Here is a 12,235-nt window from a genome sequence, read left to right on the forward strand (position 1 = left end):
TAAGCAAGAAAGATTTACACCAGCGTGGATTCAAAGGGTACTGAACAAGAAAGAAACCCTCGCTCCAAAATCAACTCCTTCAAGCTTGATTGAAATTTGCAGCTGCCCACATGGACAAACCAAATCCCTTCTGGAGAAATTTTTTTAGGTCAGACGAGGCAAAGATTGAGTTATTTAGCAATAAAAAGAAGAGGTATATTTGGAAGAGTTATTCTTGGTGAGGCTTTCAAACTTAAAAATACTCTGCCAGCTGTCTTGCATGGTGGTGGTAGCATCATGTTGTGGGGCTGTTTGCTGCCAGTGGTACTGGTACATTGCACAAACAGGATGGAATCATGAAGAAGTAAGACTTCCTCCAAATTCCAATTTCATTGCAGGTGTAAACTTTGCATGTGATAAATAAAGGGCTTGATTGATTGATTGATTGATTGATTGAAACTTATAAAAATACATGCCTAAGATGAGTGTCTGTGAACTTTTGACCCCAACTTTAAATATAGTTGGTCTATAGAATCAAAATAAAGTATGTGCAGTATGTACATCTGTATGTTTTTTGTTTTGTTTTCCTATTGTGATGTATGTGTTTATTTTGGATTTATGTTTTGATTGCTTTTACTTCTGGAGTGCAAGTCCTTAATAAAATCCCGACTGACAACTGTTTCTCTATAATTCTCTATAATGAAGAACCATCTGTATAAATTATAGGGCTGTCTGCACCCTCATCTTTGTAATTTTCTCTGAAAGAATTTAATATATGATGTTAATATTTTAAAGGCTTGTTCATGCAAGATACAGATACAGAGTGTGAAGAGTATAAACTGTAAAGTACCTTAAATTTGTATTTTGATTGATCATACTTTATTCATCCCGAGGGAAATTGGGTTAAGGCTGCCAGCCGTGCCAGCACCGTCTTACCCTACCGACCATACATACATTACACAAACATCACATGGGGAAGACAGGTCAGAGGGGTATAACATGGAAAAAGCACAATATGAGGAAAGATAAGGAGAAAAAAAATAACTCCCCCCCCAGACTGAGCTCCAAGAGGGAGATCAGTTTTTTTTGACACTTTTTATTTGTTTAGGAACATTTTTATGCAACAAGATAAAAGAAAAAAGAAAAAACAGAAACAGTATGAGGTCATGGGAAGATAACATACACCTGTACATACATCTGCACATCCACACATACATACGTCAACAAGTCTGCATTACTAATTCTATGCATCAAAGGGTGCTGCCACAAGCTGTAAAGTCCAGCCATTTTCTCCACCGTCTCCTTCCCAAATCTCCCTGCAGTTGCAGAGTGAAAGTCATACATTCAGGGAGATCAGTTTGAGAACAGAAAAAAAAAACCTCTGCACATTTAACCTACTTCCTAGGTGTTTCTCTTCCAATATGAAACACTTTAAATATAAAACTGAATAATAACCAATAAAAAATGTCTTTAAGATATGAAAGTAGACTTCACTGCAGAATGTGGCGAGCCTGCCGCTGGGGGCGCTGTTGTAAATGGTGGAGGTTTGCTCCTGAATGTAAGGTAAAAGGTCAATCAGTGTAACGTGTCATCAGGCTGTCGACATACCGGTGTCACTCGATCGACTTGCCGGTTGTTACTCCACTACATCTCGGTACCGCTAATCTTAACGTTATCTCAGAAAATGGCCAAAAAGCGGAGAGAAACCAGAGACACGGACGGCTTGTCCGTGGCACAGGAAGAGGTGAAGGCTAATGCCAGTAACTCCAAAGTCCTGAAAGGTAGGCTCATGGCGGTAGCTAATTGTTAAACGTTAACGAAAAAGAAGAGGAAAGCAAATAGAGACAGATGAAGCAATATGACCACTCGACTGCGTCCTTTTAACTTTGAGACCGTTACGTATTGCGAAGCAGCCTGAACCAGCTAGCTAAAGTTAGCCCTGCTTGATTTCGATGCTGTACTTTGTATCGCCAAACCTTATAAACAACACATCACAAAGTTGGCCAAAAATCCACCTCAGCCTCATTTAAGGTGTAATAACTTAAATGTTTAGTCAGCATACCTACATTAACCTAATAGTTTAAATTACTAAATCTTTTATCAGCGAAAAGATAAACTGCTGGTTAACAAAGACGGTTGGGGAAGTATTCATCTCCTCCAACGGTAAAGTAAGGATATGACAAAAAGTACTCCATAAGATTAATCATAAAAGCTCTTATTTCCAGAAAAATGTGCAGAATGTAATTCTAAAGTTATTTCAGTTTCAATGTTTTTTGAGGGGGGTTAAAGTAATATTTAACCATTTTGTGTAAATGAAGTTTAATTAACTGTGCATTGTTAATTAAACTTCATTCGAGCTGCATTTCAAAAGCTCATGTCAAAAAGCTATTATATTAAGTGTAATGTATCGATTTGCATGAACTGTAAATGAAAAAGTAAAGTGCAAATGTACTCCAGCAATGTCAAAAGTAGCTAAGGTTACAGGGTGTATGTGAACCTTATTACATATTCACAGGTATTGTACTTACCTTGTACACATGGCGTGTGGATTACATATGAGTGTTTCCCTTTAGTCAAGGACTCGCATGAGTTCAGAGCTGAAGTGTTTTTTTTTTCTTATGAACTTTGTTCCTTCTTGTCTAAATGACCAGCAAAACAAACAAACATAAAAACGTATAGAGATGCATTTTGAGTTTATCATATCTTTTGGTTGATTCGGTTTGCCTGGATCCATAAAGTGGACGTAGCCATGCTGACTTAACACATTGCTTTGTAGAGTAAAACCCTTGAGTTTGGCATTTGTCTATGGGCTTTTTGGAACTGGAAGTGACCATATTAGACAAGAAGATAAAACTGGGGAGTGCCAAGTGGAAAATAATGAAGGAATAAGGAACCACCCACACTCTGTCAGAAAGGGCTAATGAGTTGCTGGAAAATCAGCTGACTTTGGAGCCTGGTGTCCTGCTGGCCAGGTCCATCTTTTTTTTTTTTTTTTTTTTAATAAAATGTATGCCTCAAATAGACTCAGTCTTAATTTCCACCAGACAAGGCATCAGAAGTGCATAGCTATGTCCTGCTGTTAAAGAGGAAAAGTGGCACACAGCTATGAGGTTTATTTGCATAAGTGCTGGGAAGTGATATCCACACTCATTCTAAAGCTATGTGTGGACTGATGAAGTGTCTTTGTCTCAGATCACCTCTGAATGTGCTGCAAGTGATTACATCTGTCCAACTTGATTGGATCAGACAAGATGCATCTCAATGGCAGGAGTGACCAGATGGCAATACTGCTTTCTGACGTCATGCTCAGTTGTGTTTTTATGTCACACAAACTTTGTTGAGAATGTATTTAACCGCACCTTTTTAAGCATAATCTTTATTAGTGCCAAGTATTTGATTGAAGCTGATGGTAAAGTCAGCTTCAATCAAAAACTTACAAATTTTAAATATTAATTGAACAATTAAAAACCATAACATTCATATTTTACTCCCAGGTGTCAGCTTATCATCAGTGTCATAAGCTATCATCAAATATGTATGTGACACCAGACTCAGTATGTGTTGGCAGACCATCATAGTGTGCTGCAGTGTAGTAGTGTGGTTTTAAATGAGCAAACGGCAAAAAAAAAGCACTTCCTCTCTGCATATATTAAGATCTCACAGTTAGATATTGCAGTTCTCTCTTTCTATAATGTTTATGCTGAAAGCATCATTAAAGAGACAGTCTCAGCCATAGCCACAAGTGTCTCTCTCTCCCGAGAGAGAGAGATTCGGTTCCCCGTAGTGGCTTAAATGAGTGATGCTAATTATACAAAAGCTTACTTGTAGGATGTTTATCTGATTATAGTTTACTCTATGTTAACCGGGTGTTTGACTTACTTTCTCTCTCGACAGAGATTCAGCATAGCGCAGGGGGCTCAGCACGCATGTCTCTGTTGATTCTGGTGTCCATCTTCACCTGCTCTGCCTCAGTCATGTACCTTGTTTACAGGAACTTCCCAGAGCTTTCTGAGTAAGTTGCCCTGGTGTGGTTGTTTCAGCATGAAGTACAGTTTACCCAAAACACTTCTCAGATCTGAAGGAGTGGATTTTACTAGACATTGCTTTTCTGTTTAATAGATTAATTTCTGCTGTTTCACAGGTAGGGTGTATATAACTTTATTTCCATTCAGTGGCACACAGGCTTGAAAACTGAATGGTGATGAGTCATGGTTAAAAGACAAACAAACAAACAATAAACATCTTGCTGAGTACAACACAGCTTGAGCTGTAGGTCGTCTTGTGTTGAAGGCAAAGCTGTCATTATCTTGATGACTGTTTTCTCCCCAGCTAATGATGAGTTACACTTTCTGTTAGTAGTTCTGTTCGGTACCTATTCATAAAATACTCTGTATAAAAAAACTGACAGAAATTGCTTTATAACTAGTTGGGATTGTCTCTATAATATTTTGTGGTCTTTTCCTTACTGAGTGCCCTCAGGACTGTTGTAGAGTGGAGCTATACAAATGCTGTGCAATTAAATTGAATTTGGGGCAAAGGAGACAAACCACATAATGTTTGGATCTTTATTCAATGAAGTTAGGATTTCAGCTTAAAGGTTAATGAAAACAAATGCATTTAAAAATGTCTTTTGAGACCATTGGCTGCTTCAAAAGCATAATCTCCCTCAGTGTTTAGCTGCGACATTGGAGATTGTTTTAAATTCTTTGGGGAGGCTTTACTCTTTGTTTAGAAATGTAAATAAAAGAAAAATAGAGGGGCATAGCAGAGTGGAGATACAGTAAATGGCCTCAGGGGTTGCTTTGAACTCAAGCCTCCGCTATTTTTAAGTGCAGGTGAGCTTGACTGTGTTTGGAATGCCTTGCTAGTAAAATAGTTAATCAAGTGAAGAGTTAACCAAGACAGCCAGGCACCAGTGCACTCCTGATATACTTAGTTATTAGGAGCTCTGTACTGGTGGATTTTGGCAGTTTTTGTTAGGTAAATGAAGAAAAGGCTAAAAATGAGAGTAATTCTGACATAGTGTTCAAGTCCAGAACTGCTGAGATATGATTTAGAAGCAGTAAGAGAATATGTCAGCATGAAATTGGCAATGGAAAACTGGACAGATCCAGTCATTAAGCGAATGGGTTAAATGCAGAGAGGAATTTCCCCACGGGGATCAGTAAAGTATAAATTATTATTAACTGCTGGTAGACATGGTTCATTAGAAGAGTTGGACCCATAATAGTAAAACATGCATGTAGAGTTTTTCTCTGTACTTGTACAGCTTCAATTTTGAACATACCTGCTAAGAAACACACTATTCTCACTGGTAGTGCTAATTCACAAACCAATTACATAATCATTTGCTGATTTTTATATATTAAAAACGACTGGAAAGGGTTTTAAGTAAATTGTGACTGACACAAGATTTATTTTATTTTTTTCCAGTGATGAAATGGAGAAAATCAAGATCCCCAAAGACATGGATGATGCTAAAGCTTTGGGAACAGTATTGTCTAAATACAAAGACACCTACTACACCCAGGTGTTGGTGGCCTACTTTGCAACATATGTTTTGTATCCTTGGAGAAAACATCACCCTTTATGTAAAATATGTACTTTACTACTTACTCTGAACTACTTTGCTGAGGTTCAGGCTAAGTAAAGCTGTCTGGTTTGCATTGATAGTTTGCACTAGCTATTCAGTTAACTTTGTGTTAACTGAAGTTATTATTTTATTGTCTTTTTCTGGCTACAGCTTCATTAGTTTCTTGTGACTGAATCTTTCAGCTGGCATTCCTGACAAAGTATGACCATGTATGACCTTTCAGAACTGTCAGTGGTATCTCCCACGTGTAAAACTTATGACTCAGATTTTTTCTAATAATTCTTTCAGAGTGTCCGCTCTAAGTCTGCTGTAAAAGTCAAGCAAGCAGAACTTTGTATCCAATATTGGATGTCTCTGAGGATAAATCTAGTGTGTGCACACAATCTCATTTTAACTGCTCAACCTACAGACAAAGTATTACCATCATTGTAGTGGGTTTTTCTTTTAGGGCTTAAGTGGGAAGAGGAATCTTGTGTGGAGCTCATTTTTAAAGAAATACACCTTAACACTTTTACCAGCCTCCAGACTTTTGCAATCCCTGGATCGATCTTCCTCAGCATACTGTCTGGATATCTTTATCCGTTCCCTCTGGCTCTTTTCTTGGTGTGCTTGGTGAGTAAGAACAGTATGAAATTTGTAAGAAAAAAACATTGAGTTTATTTATGTAAGGATGTCAAGCCACAGCCTTTTGTTAAATAGATGGATGATTACATCTCTTAAACTTTTTCATACAGTGGAATTATAATTTACAGTTATGGTTACATCTTTAATGACTTTAAAGAAGGGGGGAAAAAGTGATTGATTAAATGTTCCTTAGCAAGCTGCACCACAACCAGATGCTTTTGGCAACCATCATCATCAACCTCCTGCATAAGTCTGGCTGAATGTTTGACCACTTTTCTTTGCAAAATTTTCCATCTTACCACATTTAAATTAGTTTATTTTTAAGCACAATCCAAACATTTTCAAAAGGGTTGAGGTCAGAGCTTTGGAAATGCTCTTCCAGAAGTTGATCTTTATCTGTTATAAAACCAGTTTTGGTGTGTTTGGGATCATTGTCCTGTTGGAACACACAACTGTGTCAAAGTTTCAACTTTGTAGCTGTTGATTAGACACCTCAGCTTCACTACTGGAACTTCAACATTATGCACTCCACACTGTATATAAATGCCACTTGTTTTGCACATATTCAACTCTGTATATTTTATATATTTTATTATTATTATTATTATTATTATTATTATTATTATTATTATTATTATTTTATTTTATTTTATTTTTTTTTTACTATTTAATTTGTAAAAATGTGTATACACACACACACACACACACACACACACACACACACACACACACACACACGTAGGAAAATATTTAGTATACACATCCAGAAATGCATACACTATTATATATTGTACATATATTTATTAGTTTCAGGTTGGCCATTCTTGTATTTTGCTCGTTTGTGTTGTTGTGTTTGCACATCTCTGTTGCTTGTGGGGCTCGCACACAAGAATTTCACTCACATGTGCTGTGCCAGTGTGCCTGCACATGTGATGTGACAATAAAAGTGATTTGATTTGATTTGATTTGATTTGATTAGAAGAGAATTTGAAGAATTTGGAAGTAGTCTTTATTTTTTCCAATGTACCAATACCAGTGCAGCAAAACAGCCCCAGAGCCTGATACTAAGGCTATAGCTGATATCGTGTTCTTAGCCTCACCTTTACTCCCTCCAAATATAACTCTTATCGTTGTGACCAAATAGCTTAATCTTAATTTCATACGATTGTAATACTTTTCTCCAAAAGCTCTTTGGCTCGTCCATGTGGGCAGCTGCAAATTTCAGTTGAGGTTTTCAGCAGTTTGCAATTCATGAGCCTTGGTTTGGTTGTTCCTGAACATCCTAGCCAATATCCTCTCAAGGCCTTCTTCCAGACCTTGGTAAAGTGGTGACTTGTCTGATTAACTTGTACAACTGGAATCTACAGTTGTTTAGAACTGGCTCCAAGAGACAATCCCAACTTTTGTAAATCCAAAGCTCACCTTCTTAGAACTTTACTGAGTTCTTTTGATTTTTTTTTCCCACCATTGCCATGATGTTTTGTCAGTGCTTTGGTCTGACCAAACAATCCTTTTTATGCTGGCAAAGATCCAGTTAATCATGATCACTACTTAGTCTTTGTCACATTCAAAGACACTATAGAACCTTCAGCACCACTTTTTAGCTTTAGCTTGTATGTATATTTTCAACCCTGTATGGATTAGAAGAAACTCTAAAATAAATTAAAACTCATGGACACAATTTTTGTTTTTAAAGTCATTAAAGATGTATGCTGTACAATAATTTCACTCTGTGGCCTAAAATGATCATGAAATTCATGCCCATGATGAATTTATGCAACACTTCCAACCACAACTGTAAATGTAGAGCAGACAGCAGTGTAATCACGTGGCTTTTTGTATATTTTTGAAGGGAAATTCCACATTTAAACATGCAAGGATAGAATGAAAATGTCACGTTTAACATTGTCACCAGTTTAACCTCAGTACCTGCATGAACAGCATACAGCTGCGTGTGACTATGTTGCATCATAGTCTCCTGTGACCACTTGGCTGGTTGTTGTTTTTTTTTCTTGTGGACTTTTTTTTTCCCTGTAAATACGCGATGCATTCACACTAGTGGTTTAGCCTTGTTCACACTAAACCATGATGTTTTTGCTGTTACAGCCAAGAAGGGCTTTGGTTAGTGTGAAAACCCAGAGACCTTTTCTTTGAAACTACATGCAGCTTTTCTTAACACCTCACCTCTGCTGCTAGCATTATGAAAGCGATGGAATGTGGAAATTGTGTTGCATTATAGTTAATAATCATATTTAGAGATACATATTTAATTTGTGAAGGACTCTAAATGTTTTATGAGTCAGGTACAAGAAGAGTCATTTCTGCTTCTAGCTTTGAGATATTTTTTTTTTCTGTATTATCTTCCTCAGTCACTCATCATTTTCTGTCTGTTGGCAGTGCTCTGGCTTGGGTGCTTCGTTCTGTTATATGCTGTCATATCTGGTGGGCAGACCAGTGGTCTACAGATATCTCACAGAGCGAGCACAGAAATGGTCTCAGCAGGTAGGAGCTTTGACAGGAAAGAACCTTTTTTTTGTTTGTTTTATTTTGGGTTTTTTTGTTCTTTTCATATATTTATGCATTTTCTTTGTGCTTTGCTTTAGTTGTACTGGTTTTGAGTTGCATTTAAAGACCCACAAATATATTGCCAAATAACAACAACAACAACAACAACAACATTTACCTCAAGATGCTTTATACTATAATGTAAAGACCCTACAATCATATAGAGGAAGCCCCAACAATCAAACGACCCCCTTTAAGCATGCACCTGGCAACCATGGGAAGGAAAAACTCCCTTTTAACAGGAAGAGACCTCAGGAAGAATCACGCTCAGGGAGGGGTGGACATTTTTCACAATCGGTTTGAGGGGAGGGGAGGAAGACAGTACAAACGACCTGCTGTGGAAGAGGACCAGACATTAATAATAACTAATGATCAAAGTGCTTTGTAAGCTTGTAATGAGTGAAGAAGTACTTTATGGAAATCTCCCAGCAACCTAGGCCTATTGCAGGGTAACTAAGGGTTATGTGCTTTAGCAAAAAGGAAAGTTTTAAGCCTAATCTTAAAAATAAAGAATTCAAACTGGTAGCTGTTTCCGCAGAAGAGGGGTGTGAAAACTAAAGACTGCCTCCTACTTTTAAATACCCTACGAACCACAAGGAAGCATGCAGTGTGAGAGTGAAGTGCTCTATTGGAGTGATATGGTACTATGAGGCCTTTAAGATAAGATTGGACTGAATTAGTCAAGACTTTGTATGAGAAGAGATGGGTTTTAAATTTGATTTCTCTCTCTCTATCGTGCTATACATGTTTTAATGATTGCTTAATGAGATGAGCTTTAATATCCCCAGTATTACCCCGTATTCCACAGCACAGCAGTCTTCCAACATGATTTTAATAAAAGCTGATCATTTATTTATTGTTTGTAATTTCAGAAATATTCTGCTCATGATTTTTCTTATATTTTATTTTTAATGGCAGGTTGATAAACATAGAAATCATTTAATCAATTACATCATCTTCTTGAGGATAACCCCCTTTCTACCCAACTGGTTCATCAACATCACCTCACCTGTCATCAATGTGCCTTTGGGGGTTTTCTTCATCGGTACCTTTCTTGGTAAGACTGTTTTTCTCTCTACTGCTGGATCCATTTCGGTAATGTTTTCCACCAATGACTAACCTTCATTCCACACTGATCAACAGGAGTGGCTCCACCATCCTTTGTAGCAATCAACGCAGGTACAACACTGTACAAACTCACCACGGCAGGCGAAGCCGTGTCCTGGAACTCCCTGGCTGTGCTCGGTGTACTAGCCGTGCTCTCGATTTTACCCGTCTGCTTCCAGAAGAAGCTGCAGCAGAAACTAGAGTAGAGCCCGTCACCTCACCTCAGCAACTCATCTGCTGGCTGATCCCAACATCTCCCTTACCTCGCCTCAGGAACATGCAGCGGTCACTGAAGCTGCTCCGCATCCATCTCGTAGGCGGTGGAGGAATTGCCAAGCACTCATCAACCACAAAAATGCATGCAGTGGTGGGTTGTTCCTGATGTAAAGTACAAACAGTCCACTGCTTGCACAAGTTGTTTTTGGTTTCTGTGACTCATGGTATAAATATTAGAAACTGTTTTTTTGTTGTTTTTATTTAATGCACTGCTTGTTATATAATTCTATGATCTTCTTCAGACAATAAAAGGTGTCACTTGCAGGATGCTTTCCTAAAGTGCAGGTCACAGTTGTTCCACATGGCCTTATTTCATGGGGAATAACGTGCCTGTGTTGTCTTTTTAGGAACTCTGTCATCAAACAGTGTAATCAGCGTCTTGTTCAGATTATTCTGGACATTTTATTTCTAAATACTCAACAAACAGGCACTTGGACAACAGCCGAAGAGTTGCTACATCCTGTTAGTAGCACCTTTAACACCCACTCCCGTTTTAATATTTATTTCTCCTGCATTTGTCTACTTAATAGAATCTGATTAGCACTATAGCAATAATTTTCACACTACTTCTCAAAGGGGATTTTAGTCTTTTCAAAGTGCATTTTGACACAGGGTCCATGCTCTGGCGACTATATGCAGAGTTTGGGCATACATTAATATGTAGAGAAAAGGAAACGCGTAAGCACTGATCTTTGTAAGTTTGTGTTTTGTTGACATGTGAGTAATTCAGTGATCTTCCTAAAAGTGTGCCTGCTGCTTCTGCCAGACAACTTCCCTTTTTCTTTCAGCCATGTTTCCATATTATAAATCTACTTTGCTACTGAACGCTTGAAAGTATTTAAAGTACAGACTAGGCCAATGTAATATTTTTTTTCACAGGACATCCAAACTGCAGAGTGTCAAACTCAGGATCTCTAGCTGGTATTTTTATTTAAACAGTAAATGTAGATCTTGCTGGTGTACTGAACAATTCTTGAAAGTCAACACAGTTGTCTTGGTTTGTAAATTTTAAAAGTCAAAGGCTGAGATTGCTTTGTTTTTGTTTTTGTTTTTTTGTTTTTTGTTTTTTAAATGTACTGTGATCATCTGCATTCATCTCCACCCTACAATATCTAACTAGTGATTTTAATATGATGGATGATCGACCATTGAGCTCAATAAGACTGCCAACAGACTGTGCAGTGTCTGAGCCTTGCCTTGCTTTTACTGCTTCCTTTTCTTCACCTTGGGAAATGTGCTGTGTTGCCTGATTTATGTTGCTAGATTGTGTTCTTTAAAGTGTTTTGAATGGCTGTTTGTCCTGTTATTTAAAAAACAAAAAACAAAAAGCTTATAGATTATATTTCCCTCTAGATTTGTTGCCTGTGTACCAAGGTAACTCATTGCTCCTGCTGCTAAAAACCTTCTGGACAGTTAACAGACGGAGTGAATGTACATGTAGGTAACAAATCTTAACCTAGATCTCTTAAAAATGCATATTTAGAGTTGTGCATCAGGAGATTTCATGTTTTTGCTTATGTCTTAATGGACAGTATCTACTGTACTACTGTATGAATATTAAACTCTCAAACCCAGATTTTAAAAGACTGCATAAACATTAATTGATGTAAAAGGAGGAGACAGCGCTACAGTAGTTAAATGGTTTTTTTTGGTTACTGTTTTTGAAACATCTGCAATGGATAAAGAACCTTCGTTAAGTAAAGTAGCAAAATGCTGTGAAATGATTCCTGTTGCAGCTATGAGTAACCTCTTATTCCCCTGTAATGCTAAATATGCCAACAAATGATAGTTGGTAACTTTTTCTAAAATATTTAAACCTTACACCTAATTTCAACTTAACCTACTATACCAACTGGTTAATTCCCCCCCCCCCCCCCCCCCCATCGTCTTACCCAATCAGTGATAATGTGTGATACTTCTTCTGTATCCCTCTGCAACATTTCAAAAAGCAGTATTATACTGTGCAGTGATGTATTGCAGTATGAAGTGTTTACAGATTTCACATTTCTGTTCTGTTTTTTTAAATATGTATTTATTGAGTCATTAAACTCTTTACACAATGTGAGTTCTGAACATAGTCTGTACAGTGCA

At 37.5% G+C, this 12,235-nt stretch overlaps 1 protein-coding gene across 1 annotated transcript; it reads left to right on the forward strand.

The window, feature by feature from the left end:
- Positions 1-1,550: 1,550 nt before the first annotated feature.
- Positions 1,551-11,256, forward strand: tmem41b (transmembrane protein 41B). Its single transcript, XM_085402345.1, has 7 exons — positions 1,551-1,760; positions 3,874-3,991; positions 5,413-5,541; positions 6,091-6,184; positions 8,594-8,698; positions 9,680-9,818; positions 9,905-11,256. Exons 1-7 carry the CDS (start codon positions 1,664-1,666, stop codon positions 10,072-10,074), a joined length of 852 nt encoding a protein of 283 aa, XP_085258471.1. The 5' UTR covers positions 1,551-1,663; the 3' UTR covers positions 10,075-11,256.
- Positions 11,257-12,235: the final 979 nt, after the last annotated feature.

The sequence above is a fragment of the Rhamphochromis longiceps genome, linkage group LG1, assembly GCF_057381845.1.
Source record: "Rhamphochromis longiceps isolate RC_006_pf linkage group LG1, R_longiceps_female_GT1.1, whole genome shotgun sequence".
In the NCBI taxonomy this organism is placed as follows: Eukaryota; Metazoa; Chordata; class Actinopteri; order Cichliformes; family Cichlidae; genus Rhamphochromis; species Rhamphochromis longiceps.